This window comes from Borostomias antarcticus, assembly GCF_949987555.1.
Source record: "Borostomias antarcticus genome assembly, chromosome: 4".
NCBI lineage: Eukaryota > Metazoa > Chordata > Actinopteri > Stomiiformes > Stomiidae > Borostomias > Borostomias antarcticus.
This window is the reverse complement of record NC_140237.1, coordinates 7,510,913-7,532,367: the sequence shown is the minus strand read 5'-3', so window position 1 is coordinate 7,532,367 and position 21,455 is coordinate 7,510,913. Positions and strand designations below refer to the sequence as shown.

Sequence of the window (21,455 nt, the reverse complement as noted above, 5' to 3'; positions counted from 1 at the left end):
CTGGCAGGGGGCTGCTGTTCCGAGGGACAGGGAAAGGAGACTGGGGTGACGGGGAAAGGGCTGGGGGGACCATCACTGAGGAACCTGGAGTGGGCGAGGAGGGGGCAGCCGGGGGGGACGCTGGAGGAGGAGGGGTCGACGCCCTCCCTGAGCCCTGAGGGAGGGAGCCCCCCCTGTAGGGAGCTAGTCTGTCTCTGTGGAGCACCACCTTCCTCCCGCGGGGGGGCAGCTGCACCCTGTAGACAACCGCCCCCACCCTCTCCAGCACTCTGCAGGGCCCCGACCACTGGCTGTCCAGCTTGGGACACCGGCCCTTCTTCCGTTGGGGGCTGTAGACCCAGACCAGCTCTCCTGGCAGAAAGTGCCTTCCCCGGGTCCCCACATCATAGTTCCTTTTCTGTCTGATGCCAGCGCGCTGCTGCTGTTCGCGGGCAAAACTATGGGCTGACTCCAGGCGGTCCTGAAGCCTCCTGGCATACTCTGGGCCCGGGGAAATGGCTAGGGAGTCAGGAGGACGCCCAAACGCCAGCTCTGCCGGGGTGCGGAGCTCTCTCCCCAGCATGAGAAGGGCTGGGGTGCAGGAGGTAGACGCTTGGACTGCTGAGCGACACGCCATAAGCACCAGGGGCAGGTGCGTGTCCCAGTCTCGCTGATGCCTCGACGTGAGGATGGCCAGCTGCTGGCCCAGGGTCCGGTGAAACCTCTCCACCAAACCGTCGCTCTGGGGGTGCAAGGGGGTGGTGCGGGTCTTGTGCATCCCCAGTCGGTCACACATGCAGGCGAAAACCCGGGATTCAAAGTTCCTCCCCTGGTCGCTGTGGATACACTCGGGCACCCCCAGGCGGCAGAACATGCCCTCCACCAGTGCGTCCGCTATGGTCTCTGCCTCCTGGTCCGGGAGGGCGTAGGCCTCGGGCCACTTAGTGAAATAGTCCATAACGGTGAGGACATAGCGATTCCCCCTGTCTGAGCGGGGAAACGGGCCCACTACGTCCACCGCCACTCTCTCCATTGGTGCCCCAGCTGGAAACTGCTGCAGTGGGGCGTGGGAGCGTCCAGTGGGACCTTTGCGAGCCGTACAGGGGTCACAGCGGCGGCAAAAGTCCTCCACATCTCTCCTGGTTCGCCCCCAGTAGAAACTCTGGCGGAGACGGCGGAGTGTCTTACTGACCCCGAAGTGCCCACTCCCCACTGCTCCATGCATTGCCTTGAGTACAGTCTCCTGCAGGCCCTTGGGGACCACCACCTGCCACCTCTCTTCCCCTGTCGCCGGCTCTTTCCACGCCAGCTGCAGCACACCGTCACACAGCCGCAGGGACTCAAATGCAGCCCACAGCCCCTTGGTCGCCTTGGAGAGCGCAGCCACTTCATCCACTAGGGGTCGCCGCTGCACCTCCACCCACTGCAGCACGGGCTGTAGGTCTGTGTCCTGCTCTTGCTGCCTCCTCCACTCAGCTGCTTCCACTGTCTGCAGCTCTCGGCAGACGATCACCTGCCCCTGACGTACTGCAGCACAGCACTCCTCCTCTGCACGCAGCTCTCTCTCTCGTGTCTCCCTCCGCACACAGTAGCGGCACCCATCTTCAGCACATGGGCGGCGGGAGAGAGCATCTGCATTGGTGTGGCGTGCTCCGGCCCTGTGCATCACTGTAAAGTTGTACGCCTGGAGCTCCTCCAGCCACCTGGCCATCTGCCCCTCTGGCTCCCTGAACGTCAGGAGCCACTGGAGAGCAGAGTGGTCAGTCCTCACAGTGAAGGGCAGGCCGCACAGGTAGTACCTGAAGTGCTTGATGGACAGCACAACCGCCAGGAGCTCTCTTCGGGTGACACAGTAGCGCCGTTCAGCTTTGTTGAATCTCCTGCTGAAGTACGCCACCACCCTCTCTCCGCTTGGACCCACCTGAGACAGGACTCCGCCCGCACCCACACCGCTCGCGTCTGTGTCCAGGATGAAGGGCAGGGTGGGGTCAGGCGGGGAGAGCACCGGGGCCTCACTCAAGGCACGCTGCAGGCTGCTGAACGCCTCTTGACACTCCTTGGTCCACACAAAGTCCCTGTCCTTCTGGAACAGCTGATACAGGGGTGCAGCCACGCTGGAGAACCCTCGCACAAACCTCCTGTAGTAGCTGGCCAGACCGACAAAGCTCTTCAGCTGCGCCTGGCTGGTGGGGGTGGGCCAGCTGGTGATTGCCTGCACCTTCTCCTCCAAGGTGCCTATGCCCTCACCCCCCACCCGGTGTCCCAAGAAATTCACCTCCCTCTGCATAAAACGGCACTTGTCCGGGTGCAGCTTCAGGCCCGCTGCTCTAATCCTCTCCAGGACCTGACGCAGAGACCCCAGGGCTGCCTCGAAAGAGCTGCCGTGGACCAGGATATCGTCCAAGTAGATCAGGCACTGCTCACGGGGGACACCAGCCAGCACCCTGTCCATCAGCCTCTCGAAGGTGGCCGGGGCATTACAGAGCCCGAAGCTGAGAACTCGGAACTGCCACAGCCCCCGCCCCGTGCAGAACGCGGTCTTGGGCCTGGCCGCTGGGGCGAGAGGCACCTGGTAGTACCCGCTGCGAAGGTCCAGGGATGAGAACCAAAAGGACCCGGAGACTAGGTCCAGGGACTCATCGATGCGCGGCAGGGGGTATGAGTCCTTCCTGGTGACGTTATTCAGCGGCCTGTAGTCAGCGCAGAGCCGCCAGTCCCCGTTCTTCTTGGGAACCATGACGACGGCTGCCGCCCAGGGGCTGTCGGAGGGCTCGATGATACCTGCCTGCTGCATGCTCCACACAGCTCTGTCACACGCCTCCTGACGAGCCAGAGGGAGGCGGCGAGGACGGCACCTGATGGGCGGGGCATTCCCCGTGTTGATGTCGTGCTGCACAAGATCCGTTCTCCCCACCTCCTCCTCACTCATGGCAAAACTGTCTTGGAAGTCCAGCAACAACTGCCACAATTGCCCCTGCTGCTGAGGGTCTAGTCCGTCGCAGTTCTTCCTCCATACCTCTCTCACTGCAGACAGCGTCCCCTCCGGCACCGCCTGGGGAAGCTGGGCTGGCGCTGACTGGCTCTCGCCGGTATGGGAACACGCCTGAGAGGTACCAGAAGGGGGGGTCGCCTCCGGATGAGGGGTGGACAACAGGAAGGGGGTGGGGAGAGTCACGTGGGAGGAAGGGGGAGGGTCGTTGAGGACAGTTACGGCTGTACTTACTGCTGGGGAGACGAGCCTGGCAGGAGGCGCGGTGGAGGTCACGACTGGAGTCATCTTGACAGCAGGCCCCTCCAGTAACCTCACTGTGCCCCTCTCCAGGTCCAGCTGACAGCCTGTAGCCTTCAGGAAGTCCAAACCCAGGATACACGGCTCCTGGACAGCAGCTATCCACACTGGATGACGCACAGCCCTCCCCCCCACAGTCACAGTCATCATGCCCTTGCCTACCAGAGGTGCGAGCTCACCCGTGACCGTGCGCAACTGCACAGTGGTGGGCTCAACCCGAGTCCAGCCAGGCACCACATCTGGCCGTACCAAAGTCACCGTTGACCCCGTGTCCACTAAGGCTGAGCAGGGTACTCCTTCTACCGCGACAGGGACATAACACGAGTCCCCCTCACCTGCACGCCCCACCACCACAGTGGGCTTGGAGTCTGTGATGTCATCTGCCTCTGGGGGAGGTGGAGCCAGGCCCCCCCGGCTGTGCTGTTGGGCTCCTCCTGTCGGCAGCGGTGTCTGTGAGGGAAAGGTCGCGGATGGCGGTGGAGTTTGGGATGGGAAGAGGGATGGTGGGGGTGATGGGGTTTGGGTCCGCTCAGCCCCCTCTAAGCGAGACCCGATCCGTTTCCCCGAGCTATTTTGGGGCATTTTCTGAGCACATGCCCCTCCTCGCCACACCCCCAGCAGACCCTGGGTCCCGGGCGAGGCATGCGTGCAGTCTGCAGCGACGCAGCCCTCAACAGTTCAGTCATTTCACCCACCCATGCCGGCTTCTCTTCTCCTTGTAGGCCGCCGACTGCGGCCCTCACAGCTGGTGAGCTCTCCGGCTGACAGCTCCTCACAGTGCTGGTCGACGCCCACACCATCTCTCTCTCCACAGCCATCTCAAAGGCTGACTGCAGGGTGCGTGGATGCTGCAACTGTACCTGAGCCCGGAGGTCAGCGGGTAGAAGGGCTCTGATGAATTGGTCCCGTGCCAGCTCGCTCTGCACTTCAGGGGGCATGTGGCCGTACGCCCGGCGTGTCAGGCTCTCGATGTCATTGGCCAGCACTCGCAGGGACTCCCCAGGCATACGGGAGCGATTGCTCAGTTCGTTGCGCAACACCCCGGACTCCAGACAATGTCCAAACCTCCTCTGCAGAGCCCCAACTAATGCCCCATAACTGCCCCTGTCCTCTGGGCACAGGAGCAGCAGGCAGGGGAGAGCATCCTCTGTGAGGCACAAGGCTAGCTGTAGAGCTTTTTCATCTGTCGACCACCCCTCTGCTTTGGCCAACAGCTCAAACTGTGCATGAAAAGCCTCCCAGTCTGTCTTACCAGAGAATTTGGGTGTCTTCACTCTTGCAGCAGCTGGGCGACAGGCGGCGCCATTGTTGTTTACATCAAGAGCGCTCTGAGTTATACCGTGCGCGGGAGAGGAAGCCATACGGGCTGCTGAAGGCGCGAACCCTGCGTCAGCTGCTAGCCCAGACACAAACTCTCTCAAGTTAACGTTGCTCCTCTCCCTCAACTTCTTTGTTTTTTTATCCAAGTCCACTGACCCGTGGGCTCCCTGCAGCTCATCGTCGCTCATCTCCTCCTTCTTTACTTTTCTCCTCGCTCCGTTCCCATCCATGGCGCCGCACGCACGTTAACGTTGACTAGCTTGCTAGCTATCTCACTGTCCCAGCGCTAGGCTGGCTAACGACAACTTCTAACCCAACTTTTCCTTCTTCTTTTCCTCTTTTTTTTTTTACTTCTGACACCAGTGTAATGTCTTGAATAAGGAGGAGACAGTTCAATACTCGAATGTTTATTCCACTGTATAGCAACTGGCAATCAAACTAGACAGGAGAACAGTAACGGGCTGGTTAGCGCGCATACCCACGAACTGCGAACACCAGGGAAGAGACAAGCAAGCCAAAACCCCCAGGTCCCGCCTCCCCCCCAGTCCACCAATCACAAACCCAAACGTGAGAACCACAAACGTCCATCAACTCACACATTAACTACTCCCATCCTAGGTCGCTACAGTATGCTTTTAAATTAAAAATCAATCATTAAATCAGAAATGTTAAATCATAATCAGCACTATATGGTTAGAAAGTAACTCTTACGTTGCAGTAACTGTAGGCTAGCTAGCTACAGTATGAATGAATACAAGCTAGCGAGCTAGCTAACTAGGCTATCTAGCTATTTGGTGTTTAGCCAAGCTAGCAGCTAAGCTTCTCCAACATTATTCATGTTACAAAATATACAGAAACAATGGCATTGGATTTGGATGTGTGTACGGGGGAAACATACAAAATCATTCTTTATCTGTTTGACGGTATAAGCAACCATCTCTGAGTTTAACATGAAATTGCACCACAAAACCACCACACCACACAAAGGCAACATGGCAGCCGTTACCAATTTTGCTAGCCTGGCTCAGTTGGGGCTTCAATTGTATTAACGTTAGTGCTAACTTAGGAAAAAATTAATGCCTAAAATTGCATACCTACTAAAGATGTTGTGGGTTGATGCAAAATCAACGAATAAGCAAATTATCCCATTGTATTCCAAGCAATTAATGTTGGTTATCCAAGCTCAGAGAAAGAAGACTAGCCATTGTTTCTGTTTGGGACTTTGAGCAGAAGCAATGTAATGATTTTACAGATATAATGTGCCATCTTAACGTGTGCTTTTCGAAGATCCCCGAACGGTCTCCAGCAAAAATAACAATAGCAGGCTTAGAAGAAAAGCAAAACACTTCCAAAAAATGATTAACAGGACAGCCGTCTTTAGCAGCTAAAGTTTAGCTCCTGTTCACCCTATTGGTCGGTTTGTTGGTACGTCATCACCAAATATAACTTCAGTTTCCGCTAACTGACCAAAGAACACTTTTTTTCTTTTGCCTAAATAAAGGAGAGATGTCTGGTTTACAAGTTTATCGCCATTTACTTCCTACTTTGGTATAAATGAATTGATGTCAATGCTATCCTACCAATGAAATGCCATTGCTTCTGTAATTATACGATTTATTTTAAAACGTACGTAATTTACAAACATTCTGACAAATTACTGTGCCAACTTGGTTAGGCACAGTATAGGCATGTCTAACTAAGTAAGGATGAAGACTAATTGTCACGCTATCTAACTAAGTAAGGATGAAGACTAATTGTCACGCTATTTAACTACATTGTATTTATTGTACATATGTATGTAATGTTACAGCAACACTGCAGTACAGTCTCCATGATGACTGGCTATTTTGCAACCATATAGGACTGTTGTCACAACATCGCCTGTTGGTAATATCGCAATTTACTAAATGACGACAAAGGTCGGTTTTACATATTGTGTTAGTAGGGAAAGCATCAATCAGTGAGCACTACTATCCTCACCATACCTGTTACCAACTTACAGCATAGCTCACTTGACAAAGGATATTATAGAGAGAGATTGTTTTTTTCACAGGTTCTCGATAATGCTCATAAGCGAGTTGTACCTTGGTATTTCTTAATGCACATCCATACAGTATTCACAATGTAAAGTCTCACACAGAACCGCTTTAGTGAGGCAGTATGTTAATCATCCTCTCTTAGCGTGTCCCTTTCTCTGATAACTTTCTCAATATTGGAATGAGGCCCACTAGAGTTGAAGGGTCACTTAATTCCTAACTCATTGATTCAGGACATTTATTGAAATGCAATTTGTTAAATTTCAGAAACAGGCTTTTTGATAGTATTTGACAATTTATTGATTGAATACTAATATAGTTGAGATGGATTTGACCCACCACAACACTTGATGATTTTATCAGGTCCGCTTTTTTATTAGAAGATTAAATTTTCACTAAAGTATATAATTCTCAAGCTTTTTATTAATTCTGGGTGGATTTTTTCTGCTCTCTAAGTATAACCTTGCACTTCGCTCAAACCAAAATTGCACTTCACTCAAACACAATCAACTAAGAGCAAAATGGTTTTGAGAAAATCTCATAAAATTCTGGCTCTGCACCACACATCAAATTAATGCTATTTCAGAAACTCTCATCGACTTTTTGCTATATCCCAACGTCCACACAATGTAGCACATAGAATGAAGCAGGGTTCATCACCATGCATTTTGAATATTGGACCTTTCTGTAATTCAGTATGTATAATGTAAAAGTAGAGTTTCTCCTTCTGTTTTATCACATTATAGAATGAAACTTATCCTACAACGCAACTGTGCATGCCTTTTTTTTTTTTTTTTTTTATCTTTTACACAGGCTGTTCAATGATAACTTTAATAACTGAAGTATTTTCTTTATCTGTGTTAAAATAATCACTGTTTAGTAACAACATATAAGCATTATTATTAGTGATTAATTTAAATAGATGAAACTTTTATAGGTTGAATTGTTTAACCATCTGAACATGCTGTGTTTGTAGAAAAGTTAAATTGTTTTAACAGTCCTGTCTTTTGACAGGGGCAACAACTCATGGATTTAGAGCACAAGTTAACAGTGGCCAAGGAGGAGCTGGAGAAGGCTGCACTAGACAAGGTGAACCAAAAGCTCTTTACCTTCCCTTTTCCTTTTCCAGCTATTTTTGTTTCATGTTTGTATTGAAGCAATTGTTTTCCTATAATCTCTTTTCTGGGACATTGCCTGGATTTCATATAAAATGCAAAATATATGCTGTGATTAAGATGGAATGCATTGGGTGTGCTCTCTAGACCTACATTATAAGTGTTATTATAAAACATTTTGCCTAACAGCAAAATGCATGTTTATTAGCCTCAAGGAGTGACATAGCCTTCCTTGTATATCTGCTAATTTGCACTTTTCATTGAACATCTTCTCTTGGTCGTCTATAGCCTAACTTTTCCTTGTGCCCATCAATGTTATGGCTATATACCCCATAGAACACTATAGAATTTGGCACTAGGTTTGTTTGCTAGGTGATTTAGAACATGACTGCAAAGTGTCTATTGTACTGAAGTCTGATGTCAGTCATGCATGTCACACTGTAGTCTGCATTTTGCCCAAATAAGTATTTATGGATCTAAAGGTTATATCGAAGAGGAATATAAATGGGGATTCTACATGATAGCCCTTGCCATGATCTGTGGTTAAAACAGGATTTGTAAACTTATTAAAGCCAAAGTTAATTTTCTCTCGAATAAAACTGGATCATTTGGATTATGAATCCATTATGTGGTTGAAGTTAAACATTTTGAATAAATCAAAGCATCACAACATATAAGGAATATGTCAATAGCTATAATTATGTCATGCACAAACAAACGTACAAGGGACGTAACCCATAGTTAAAGGTATAATCTGTAGTATGTGGATTGTTTCCCCCATCTAGTGTCTAAAGATAAGAACTGCAACAACACAACGTATTGGTTGCCAAAATGCCAGAGAATGCACTGTTTCAGTCATACTGTGATAAGATCTTCACTCCGAGAGGAACATAACGTTACACTAATCAGTAATCACAATCAAGTATTTCAGAGTGCCATGTAATAAGTTACGTTAGATGCTGTAGTGTGGAGATAACGTTAGGTCTGGCTATGCAGATTCCAAGAAAGATAACGATAGCTAGTTAGCTAGCTTACCGGTCTAGTAGAAAAGTAGCCATGTCACCATGCAACTTTATCTCACGAAACTCCACAAACTTCGTCCAACGAGCAAAGGCTGGCCCGATATTTATCCGACATTTGCTCCTTCTTCGGCCACTGAGCTTTTGAGATTTGTATCGCACGGTTTGCCGGGGCTCAGGCGGAGAAGCAGGATTACAAAACTCAACCATTTTACCAAACGTTTAGCTGAAAAGAGTGAGCGGAAGTGGACAGAAAAGCTTAGAAATGTTTATTTTAATCCACATAACATATTATACCTTTAAACATTTAAAAAACCTAAATTAATGTTCTCCATACACTTTTTTAACAATTTTAGAACCATGGAAGTTTCAAATGCTAGTATTGGCCTAGAAAATGATGACGTCACTCGAGAAGTCTATTGTATAAGTCGGTGGTGTGAGGTAGAACACTTTTTCCCCAAGAGATTTTGAGTTGCGAGAAATTGTACAGTAGGTTCATAATTTGGAATTCTTGGTGTATGGTGATTAATGACGGGTTAAGTTCTTTCACATATCAGTGTGTGTGTGTAAATCAATTATTTGGTGGGAATGGAAGAAAAGTCAGATGGATGGAGGGAGGGACCAAAAGATTTGGATTTCTAGAGGATTAATGAATGAGAGTATTTTAATGGATGGATGTAAGGATTGGTGGATGCATGTACAGACATGAATGCATAAGATGGTTTGTGAATGAGATTGTAATCAATTGATTGATATATGGATGGTCAAATCTCATCTCACACTTGTTTTCTTATTTTGGAACAGGAGTCTCAACTGAAGGCATTAAAGGATACAGTTCATATCTGCTTCTCAGCTGTCCTACACAATCAGCCCACTGGCAGCCACAGATTCAGCCCCACACTCCCTCATTTGTTTACTCCATACTCCTCACTCATCAACAGCTCCAGAGTCACCTTTCAGCAACCACATGCCAAGGTAAGTTGCTCTCTAACCCTGGAGAAATCCAACAAGTCTAGCTTATAACCTGTACAATAAGACAGACCTCAGTGTGCCATTCTCTTGGTCTCTGAATCTTCCCGGCTCCTCCTCACGTTCAATAGGCTACCCCCCACCCAGCCGGGCATGTAGTTGAACCCCAGATGAACGCGAGACAGTAGTCTGCAGTCTGTCATTCTTACGGTGGGTTAAACAAACTGTATAGGCGCCATAATACTGTTGATTCAAATGTAAAATAGTCACAAACAAGTCCATGTCATCTATGCATCGGTATTTAGAGTGCCACCTACTGGTGACAGGAAATTTCTCTCAGTACTGGACACTGAAAGAGCACACCCTTTAACGGCGCTGCACCCCGATACGCGTGTGGTGCGAGGGCCTGCTCACTGCTGCTCGCAGCCCTAGTTTTATTTGATTTTTGAACATTGATTTCTAGATTCAATCTTGGTGATATTCGGTCAGCACATCTAAGACAAGTTTTTGTCATATTTTCAACCATGTTTCATATAAAATGGGCGTATGTGGAAAAAAAGATCACTGTACATAAGCGACCAAATTCTTGCCATACTATGCTAGCTAACGTTATCTCATTTGTAACCTAACTTACTGAAAATGTGTTGCATAATAGCCGTCAGGAGGCGGCGTGAGCAAGCAAACTCAATTCGTCTGGTAGTAACTGCCTATATTTTAAACTAGCACATTCTTTGAATTATATTGTGTATATTATTGTATTGTCTATTATGTAGGCTATATTGACATATAATATAATATTGACATGTAATATACTTATTGTCTATAAGCAAGACAAAGGCAACACATTATTGAAGTTGCTAATGGGACTTATGAGATTTCAATCCTTGACAAGATCCAGAGTTACTGTAGCAAATCACTTCCTCTTTTTTGCTGTCACTTCTAAGGAAGCGTAGAAACGAGAGATGCTTTGTAGACGTGATCGATTGAAATGTAGCTAAACGTTGTAGCCTGCTGGTCAGTGCTGTTTCCAGCTAACGTTAGTCAGCTACCTCCGCTGTAAAAACAACCTTGATTGCGCCTCCGATATAGCTTCTAATAAAACAAAACATTCGCTTTCATAATATTTAGGAATCAGTTCTAAGTTTAACTGGGAAATATAGTTTTGGAATGTAGAAACGAGAGGTAGATTTGTAGATGCAATCTATTGAAATTAGTCGTTCGCAATGGCTCATATAGCTAATAATCGACTTTATCCACTTAAACAATGTCTTGGCTATCATCTGTGTATTATTGTCCAATTCAGATTGTATTTTAAAATCATATAAACATAGTGTATAAAAGTGTTTTGGTCACTGGGGTTGGTGAGCGTCCTATACACTAATTGATGTAGCTCACTGATTCTTGAGAGTCGGGACAAAACACTTTCTAAAAAACTTTAGAAAAAACTCTATATTGATTAGAGTTATATATTTATGTAGAGGAAGGTCTTAGCTATTTAACCATGTAAAGGTACAGGTTCTAAATATTATTTTTTTTAACAAATTCACGTTTTCCTTTAAAACTTGATTTGTGTCAACTCTGTCAGACACACTAAAAAGTATATAATTTTAATTATTCCAGCCCAACAAGAATCTAAAGTTCTGATGTATGTTGTAATAGTGTTTAGTTACTCTGATATGCAATAAAATATAATATATAAACCTAAGGTGTAATTTCATACTATTCTGAAAACTCTTTTCTTCGCATTTTCAAACTTTGTTTTTAATTTTGATATTATAAAAAAAATCCTTAAGTAAATAAGACACAAGAGGGTGTAGATCCGATGCTCCTTTATTACTTAAACAACATACAGTAACATGAAGAAAGAATTCGTTTTTCCCCCCAAAAATGAACAAAAACATACATCTGACGGTGCTGACGAAGATCTGACGGTGTTGACGAGAAACTGACGGAGTTGACTAAATTGTATGTGCATTTCTGATTAATGAAGAAATGCTTTTTTTTTTTAAAATGGTAAATGGACTGCACTTGTATAGCGCTTTTCCACCTTAGAGGCACTCAAAGCGCTTTACAATGGCCTCTCATTCACTCATTCACACACACATTCACACACCAATGGCGGTAGCTGCCATGCAAGGCGCTAACCTGCTCATTGGGAGCAATTTGGGGTTAGGTGTCTTGCTCAAGGACACTTCGACATGTGGACAGTCGGAGCTGGGATTCGAACCACTGACCCTTCGATCTTTGAACGACCCGCTCTACCAACTGAGCTACAGCCGCCCCAGATGGAGGTGACAATATATTAAGAACTAATAACTCCTTGTCTTATACTGAACATATCGTTAATTCAATTGTAATAAACAAACTGTACACCGTTTCCAACTAATACAAATTGCACCGTTTCCAACTATTAAAAAAAACAATAATGGAGACCAGGGGCCCTTCTTCTCCTCCCTGTTTTCATCTACCTCTCCTACACCACTTCCTGATTCCTGATCTCCTCTTTCTCATCCACTTCTCTTCCTTTCCTCCTGTGTCCCCCCCTCCCCCTCTACTTTTCTTCTCCTCCATGTCGTCTGTGTGGGTCCTCTGGTGCCTTTCTGATGTGGGTCCTGTGACAAACTGGAAAGATTAATGAAAATGTCAGAGAGATGACAATTCAATACTCTGTCAGTTGTTCATTTGATTGGTCTTAATCATGATCTCCCTCCACACACGTTTTAAAGTGGCATGTATGTGTGTGTGTGTGTGTGTGTGTGTGTGTGTGTGTGTGTGTGTGTGTGTGTGTGTGTGTGTGTGTGTGTGAGAGAGAGAGAGAGAGACAGACATTGCCCTGCATTTTGTCTAACCTGCACTTATGCCTTGAGCAACAGGCGTCTGACATGCTCACGCTCTATGAAGTCCATCACATCAGGGGCTCTACTGTAGATCTCTCGGGTTCTTGATTGGACTGGTGATGCATTTCCCATTAGTTTCACTATGATGTCTTGAACTGGGCAGAAACAGACATCTTTCTTCCCACACTTGGGCTGAGCCTTTGCTGTTGGACCATGGGGATGCAGAAATTCCACTTTCACATCCCGATGCTCAGTATCCACAGCAATGGTCTTGGCTAGCCACCAGTGGTCATCATATACTACTGCTAACCAGTCTCCATTATTAAGGCTGCTAACAGCTGTTACTGTCACCCTCAGGAGCTTTCAAAGGCTCCTCGTCCAACTCCTCCATCACATCTTCCATTTCCATAGCCTCTTCCATCTCCCCTGCCAGGTTTTATGTAAATAGGAGAAGAAAAAGGGGTGGGGGTGTGGCCTTATACATTGACGAGACTACAATGTAAGCAACTGCACACCATGTAAAAAGGGATAGATGACAAGTTGGAAATTATAACGGTTGAAATTGAAATCGAGAAAGCTAAAAACATAATTGTAAACTGTGTCTACTGAGCTACGGGGTCTGGAATAGAAACTCTAAAGGAACAGATGATTGAATTGTATGAAAAGATAATTAGTAAGAAGGTTGTCTTTGTATGTGGTGACTTCAACTCTGAACTCTCAACTTTATTAAATCCACAGGGACAAATGGGAACGACTGACTTCATTAATACTATGTATAGTGTTGGTTTATTCCCAAGGATTACTAAACCAAGTAGAATTACCAGGTCCAGTACAACTTTAATTGACAATATTTATTCCAATGTGATAGATGCTACAGTAATAGGGGGTTTGTTCATTCAGGACATTAGTGATCATTTACCAATTTTTACAACCTATCACTGTAATTTATGGGGCAATCATGTTGAAAAACCGCAAACAGAATTTAGACTGAGAAATCCAGAAACAGTGGAGTCACTCAAAATGGATTTAATGAGACAAACTTGGGAAACTGTTTATGTTGATGATGTTAATGATGCCTATAATTCATTTCTAACCATATTTAAAGAGCTTTATGATAAAAACTGCCCCTTGAAGAGATAGTGATAGAAGAAAAAAAGAAAATAAACCATGGCTATCCAAAACTTTACAGAATGCAATAAAAAAAGAAAAATACTCTATATAGAGAATTCATAAAACTTAGAACAGAAAAAGCTGAAAGGAAATACAAGCTATACAAAAATAAATTGACAGAGATAATTAGGATCAGTAAGGAGAATTATTATAGTAAATTAATGGAAGAGAGTAGAAATAACATGAGACTTGGAAAGTAATTAACAGCTTAATTAGAAAGAACACAGGAAAAGCTGATTTACCTAGAACAATCCAAAAGAGTGATACTAATATTTACAATAAAGAAGAGATTGCTAACGAATTTAATGATTATTTTGTAAATGTAGGACCGAGCTTGGCAAGAGATATTGTTCAACCAGTTAATAGGGATGAAGTAGAGAATCTGGTGGAAATTAATGCAAATACTGTTTCTTACTGCTGTACTGCTGTGAAGTAATAGGGATTGTCAAAGCGTTTAAAAGTAAACGGTCAAAAGATAACAATGGAATTGATATGGCTTTAATTAAAGACACTATAGAAGGTGTGGTTAAACCTCTGACCCATATCTGTAATATTTCACTTAAAACAGGGATTTTTCCCAATCAAATGAAAATTGCTAAAGTTATTCCCTTGTATAAATCTGGTGGAAAAGATATGTTGTCAAATTACAGGCCAGTTTCATTGCTTCCTCAATTTTCAAAAATCTTGGAGAAACTATTTGTCATACGATTGGACAGTTTTGTGGAAAAGTATAGCATCCTGAGTGAAAATCAGTATGGATTTAGAACAAACCAATCTACTGGATTAGCTCTTATGAAACTTGTGGATGAATTAACCAATGAAATAGACAAGAAACTATATACAGTGGGCATTTTCATTGAGCCTTTGACACGATAGATCATTAAATATTATTGGAAAAGATGTGTAATTATGCTGTCAGAGGGGTAGCTCACTCCTTGTTATGTTCTTATCTAAGTTATAGATGGCAATATGTTTCTTTAGATAAAACTGATTCAGTGTTGTTAAACATTAACCTAATATATTCCCATTTGTTTATCCCGTCTATGCAAATGTGTGTGTGTGTGTGTGTGTGTGTTTGTACTCACATGTCCCTATATTGATGATCAGGTGTTTCTCCACCTGAGGGCTGGCCAGACAGAACCATCAGGGACCATTGGGCTGAGCTGAGGAGAGAGCAACATGTTAGAGTGTATGTGTTCATGTGTATATGTTGCTCTTCTGTTAATACTGAGGGCATTTAGCTGAACAACCAGACACTCACTCCCAGGAAAAACACCTGTCCCCGCCAGAGGGCCTCTTCCTGTCCCGCTCACCTGCTTCTTGCTCAGTTCAAAGATGAACTGGGAGGCTGGCTGGGAGCATGGGAGGGAGGGAGAAAGAGAGGGGGTGACCCTCTCGTTGGCTGACATACACTCTCCTTCAGGACCACGTGATTCCTGACACGTTTTAAAGGAGCAGGGCAACATGTCTACCACCCTTCACCCTCTGTAATTAAATGATATAATAATACATTTAACATTTTGCATGAGACTACATTAGTAGTCCACATAATGAGTATCTACTATGCCCCCCCCCCCCCCCCCCGCATTCCAGTCTAGCTGATCGCTTTGGCCAGCTGGCAGAAATGAGCAAAATTGGCAAATTATCATCCATGATGCAAGAAGAAGGTCAGCAGAGAGACCCATCTGGTGGCCTGGCTCACCTCCATCTTCCTCAGCTCTATCTCAGTGGCCTGGTCACACACACACACACACACACACACTCACACACAAATATCAACAGGCTATGGTCCCAGAACATCTCTGCTGGTGGATGCTGCTCAGCCAGGGGTTCCTGCTGGCTCGTCATGTCATGTTTCACTTCCTGTCGGGACAAGAAAACAGATAACCACCCATACACACGTAGCCTGGCATCAGTGCAGACATCACACTAAAAGCTCATGGTGAATGAACGTGTTTCATGGCCAGACCTGCAGGTGAGCTCGCGGTTGGTCTGCTGGTAGTCGGCCAGTCTCCTGGGCGGCCTCCAGCCGTTTCTCCGCCTCTCACATGTGCACTCCGCCCAGGTCCAGCATCTCCCTCAGCTCCAGCTCCGTCTCACAAGCGTTCTCCTGGATCTCTTCATTCATCTCACTGATGACCTGCGGAGTGTGACGGTGAAACGGTCAGACAACAATGGCCTTCTTAGCCAACTTCATTCATCTCCTCCTGCAGATTCTCTCATGTTCTTATCTCCATCTGCAACTTCACTTGCTCCTGGGGGGGCTGGGCTGGGCTGGCTTGAGAGGGTGTGTGTGTGTGTGTGTGTGTGTGTGTGTGTGTGTGTGTGTGTGTGTGTGTGTGTGTGTGTGTGTGTGTGTGTGTGTGTGTGTGTGTGTGTGTGTGTGTGTGTGTGTGTGTGTGTGTGTGTGTGTGTGTGTGTGTGTGTGTGTGAGAGAGACATCTACATAGGAGTTTCAAATTATCACTTTGAGATGTGGTGCTTAACATTTTTTAAAGGATAAGTACACTGAATTTCATGTTTAGCCCTAGCACTTCTCAGTCCTGTTGTCGCATTCCGCTCGCTCATGCCAGACAACAGTCCTTTCCCGCTCCATTCACTTCGCCGTCAAAATAAATCGGTGTCGGCCTAGTTAGGAGAGGCTCTCATATTTACAAGTGTCAGATGAACATGAAACTTCACTTACCTAAGCAAAAGGGTCTATTTAAACAAATGCTGGGTTTTGAAGCCTCGGCGCTACCAATAAATAACTTATTCAGACGCGTTCTGTCCGAGTGAAATTATTTTTCCGAGGTAGTCTTCTTCTGTGGTGGTGGTGGTCTCTTTGAAGCTTCAAAGCAGACTACCTTGAGTCTTCCTAGAGCTGGCAGCCCAGCCAAACTGAGTCATCGGGGGAGAAGGGCCTTGGTCAGAGAGGTGACCAAGAACCTGATGGTCACTCTGACAGAGCTCCAGCAGTCCTCTGTGGAGATGGGAGAACCTTCCAGATGGACAACCATCTCTGCAGCACTCCACCAATCAAGCATTAATGGTAGAGTGGTGATACGGAAGCCTCTCCTCAGTAAAAGACACATGACAGCCTGCTTGGAGTTTGCCAAAAAGGCACCTAAAGGACTCTCAAGTCCATCAGAAACAAGATTCTCTGGTCTGCTGAAACCAAGATTGAACTCTTTAGCCTGAATGCCAAGCATCACGTCTGGAGGAAACCAGGCACCACTCATCACATGGCTAATACCATCCTTACGGTGAAGTACTGTATGGTGGTGGCAGCATCTTCCTGTGAGGATGTTTTTCAGTGGCAGGAACTAGGAGACTAGTCTCAAACCCTACCCCCCCCCCCAACCGCTACCCCCTGCCGTCGATTGACACGCTCACAGCTCTTCACATTTCTAAAAATCTTTTTCACTTTGTCATTATGGGCTATTGTGTGTAGATTTCTGAGAAAAATGAATTTAATCAATTTTGGAATAACACTGTAACAAAACAATTTTTTGTTTTAGTATGAGTACCAGATGCACTGTATTTCGACCCTCATTTGAACATTTAATCTGAATTAAATTCAATATACAGAATGTTTTCGTTGATTACTAGTAAGTAAGGGGTAGCCGAAAATAAGAAAGTGAATGTCCACTGTGACTGAAAATTCTGTATTTTACTTCAAAAAGCTACTTTGGATCAACTTTGTTGTTAAAATATTCTATTTTACTCAGGAATGCCTAACAGCTGCTACAATGCCACATTTGTAAGTTCTATAACTTCTCCAAACATTAAATACTCCATTGTTCCTTCTCACAGGATATCCCGAAAGTTCAGAGAATCATCAAAGCCAGTAAATTGCCTGTGAACATTGGGGTAATGAGAAGAGAGAGTGGAGTCAAGGACTGCCAGATGGAAAAGGTGAGCTTTTGGAGTAATTTAACTGTAACAGGCTATTTGTTTTTGCGGGCCCAGATCCACAAAGTCCATCTGTTCATTCAATTCCTGTTGAACTCTTTGTCTTTGGAAATCACCTGATCCACTTTTACCCAAGATGTCTTGGGTATTGGCAGTGAGCATTTTTACACCAGCACTGCAGTTGGATAATCTCAGGATTTACTTTTTCAGGTTGCATCTCAATTGTGAGTCCAGGAACTCAATGTTTTTCAATTCTTTTAGGCAATTAGCCGGATCGCGTGGAAATGGTAAGCGCTTTTCCACCTTGGCGGCACTCAAAGCACTTTACAGATAGATGGATAGATAGATAAATACTTTATTAATCCCCTTGGGGAAATTCGGGTGTCTCGCCACTCTGTCACAGGACAAACATACATAAAGACAATGTACAGAATAAATAGAATCACAATAAAATCACAGCAAGGTGTGAGCTTAAAATGAGTGGTAAGAGCTTTGTAAAAGTTTATTATACAATGGCCTCTTATTCACGGCAGCTGCCATGCAAGGTGCTAACCTGCTCATTGGGAGGAATTTTGGGGTAAAGTGTCTTGCTCAAGGACACCTCGACATGTGGACAGTCGGAGCTGGGATTCGAACCGCTGACCCTTCGATCATTGAACGACCCGCTCTACCAACTGAGCTACTGCTGCCCCTGAGGAAAAAACAACCAAATACTCTGTTTTGTGCTCCAAAATTCCTCATGATACCATCTGATAGAGGTAGCGCCTCATGCAGCAGTAGATGATATAGCAGCTTACAAACTATATAATGAGTGCCATATAATGAGTGGTGGAATGTGCTATATAATTGTGCTGGTGTACTCAGCTGGAGACTGGCAAGCCGTGGAGGAGACCTTGAGCCAGGACATGCAGACACTAGCGGCATACCTCTGGAAATGGAGATTGAAGCTCAGCGATACAGACGGTGTCGGCGGCCTTCCACCTTAACAACAAGGAAGCCAAACGTGACCTCCGACTGCACATCGATGGAACACTTCTGCCATGCTGCGCCGAACCAACCTATCTCCGAGGGACACTGGACAGGTTGCTCAAGTTCCGCTGACACCTCGAGTCACTGCGCAAGAAGTTAACAGCTCATGTGGCATTGATGAGGCAACTGGTCCGATCAGGCTGTGGCGCCAGCGCAAAAAGACTGCGTACAGCAGCCCTAGCCCTGGTCTACTCGACTAGTGAATACTGCGCACCGGTTTGGTGTCGCATCGCTCACACCCGCCTCATCAACCCGCCTATCAACGAAGCCTTGCGCATCGTGACAGGATGCCTGCGTCCCACCCCACAGCATGTCTCGCTTGCCGGGCCGTGGAGCCTCACCACCTGCTTCACGACAACAGCGGAGCCTCTCCGGCGTCTCAAGTCGAGACACCCTTTTGTGCCTGCCGCATGGGATCTCCTACAGCAATGCAGAGATCTTAAGATCAGCGAGGCAGGATGGGTGGACTACACCTGGCGTGCAGAGTGAGAGGCAAACACCTCCAGAGTCCGAGATTTCATCCCGGCTGCCGGTCCTTTCCCTCCCGGGATGGACTTACCCAGACCGGCGTGGGTGAGGCTTAACCGCCTCCGGACCGGCATCGGACACTTCCGCTCATTGATGTACTGATGGGGCTTGGTATCCTGTGTGGCGTGCGAGAGTGGCCGAGGAACTAACCGCAGACCATGTCATCCATGACCGTCTGATATATCGGACACCCAACGGAATGCATGGCCTGACGGTTGTGGATGACGAAACGGTGACATGGCTCCTGGAGGTGTGCCCGGATATATAGCCCGGGTGACCCCTCACCCAGGCTCGGGGTGGTAAAAGGATAGCCCCTCGGCCCCGAGCCTGAGGGGGAGAGGACACAACATCGAAACCCACAGGAAGAAGAAGAAGTGGTGGAATGAAAGATTTATTGGGGAAGAGGAATAGTGGGTCACTGGGTGCACAACATGCTTGCCTTTGATGCTGGTTACCAGTGTTCACTCCCAGCGATGTTCATTGCAACTTATTACAGTATGTCTTACTTTTTCTTTGCAATTCACCGTTTTCCCAGCGAGAGGGCAATGTCACTCTTTCATTATAACTCCCAATGTAACTTTTAGTTTCCAGTTTTACTTATTTCTATCCCTAGCCCTCACCATTTGATTTTCATGCCTAAACTTAACCACTTGCACAAGTAGGACAATGAATGGGGGGAATTATTCACTCCCGGGCCCAAGACCAAAAAATGAATGGAGGTGAGTGGGTGGTCCTGTTTGGGCGGCTCTGTGGCACCCCCCTCAGATTCGAGCTGGCGGTACACCCCAGTCTCTGCCCTAGTCCACTCCTCCTCCAACCCTGTGTCTCTAGTGCCCCCACACAGGGAGCTGGCTTCGCTCAAAGTTTTGTTTTAATCTGTGGATCTATCCCATGATTTGAATCATTCAGGTTCCTCCTAGGCCCATACTACACCACTCCACCAAATTTCATGAAAATTGGTAAGGCAGTTTTTACGTAATCCTGCTTACTAACTAACACACTCCATCGAAAATATTACCTCTCGCCCTGAGCTGTTGTTGGGGCGGAGGTAATACTTTGTTTTGCATGCCTATACCTAAAAGCATTCCACATCAGCATTTTGCTTAACCTGCTTTATCGTCTACTGTCGCAAGAGATGCGAGCTCAGCAAAAGATTGGATGAGTTGTTTCGGAGTGCCAAACAATCTGAGTTTTTGGTTGTTTTCCATGCAATCAGGTTGAATAAGACATTGAGTATCATGTTTTAAAATGAGCAATTAGCACATTTTAAAAGGTACAGATGCTACACACTTGCTCACAATACTGAAGAATGAAACAGACACAACCCTATCTCAGATGAAGATGGTCTCACATACACACTGCATTGTGTGTATGTGTTATCCCTGGATATGAAAACGGGCTGACTGCCCAACTTTAATGACGTGTCAAAACCGAGAGATTGCTAGGAGGGCAAGAGGGTAGTGAGTGTGGGAAGAGGACAGTTCCAGAGGGATGAATCTTCTTGACATGTGGTTATCAATAACTATAACCTAAATGAAGCAGTAGGCCGCAGGAGAGAGAGGGAGCACAGTCCAGAGGGATACTATCCACCGAGAAAATTACCCACCATGGGAAATGTGTCAAGGAGATTGTCCTTTAATGAAATCGTGCCAAAAACAATGTTCACTTTCGTCGCTATTGATAGTATCAATTTGGCAGGGGCTGCAGGAAGAGGGAAGCAGACACAGACGAGATGGGATGTATGTGAATGTTATTCTCACGCTCTGTGATTTTCAACGCCACTGCCAAATCTTTCATCATGTCTTGGAAGCACTATGGACTTGGAGGAGAAGCACTATGGGCTTTCGCAATTTGCTGTTTCAGAATGCATGTGATAGTTTTGCCGCAGTCCAGAGAGTAATCATCTTTCGTCAACAGTCTCCTGACACTTTATGAAATGGGAGCACATGTATTTTTCATATAAATTGATTGAGCAAGGGGATTGAGAAACAGTGAAACATCCCTGATTTATACTGTATAAAATTATGTCCAAACACTGTTTAGCATGTAGGCCGCCTTTGGCACTGTGAATTTGTGCGTCGTTTGCATCCAAAGAGCTATAATCAATCTTCTGTGAGCGGCTTGTTGCAATACATCAACATTTATTATTAAGCAATTGGTCAATTGCTTTTCTACAACGTTTACTACATATATATATATATTCACAAAAAACACTCAGTAGGAACATTCAATCTTTTATTTACCGATCATTCTTATCATTTTAGTATTTA

General features: G+C 46.0%; 1 protein-coding gene across 1 annotated transcript in view; it reads left to right on the top strand.

Annotated features, from left to right (window-relative positions):
* The window catches only part of luzp2 (leucine zipper protein 2), a gene marked incomplete at both ends in the record, with an annotated part of 155,789 nt that overhangs the window by 122,331 nt on the left and 12,003 nt on the right, over positions 1–21,455 (top strand). Inside the window, 3 exons of the mRNA XM_084437049.1 lie at positions 7,639–7,713; positions 9,563–9,733; positions 17,530–17,631. Of these exons, the coding sequence (XP_084293175.1) occupies positions 7,639–7,713; positions 9,563–9,733; positions 17,530–17,631 (348 nt within the window). The remainder of the gene's footprint in view (positions 1–7,638; positions 7,714–9,562; positions 9,734–17,529; positions 17,632–21,455) is intronic.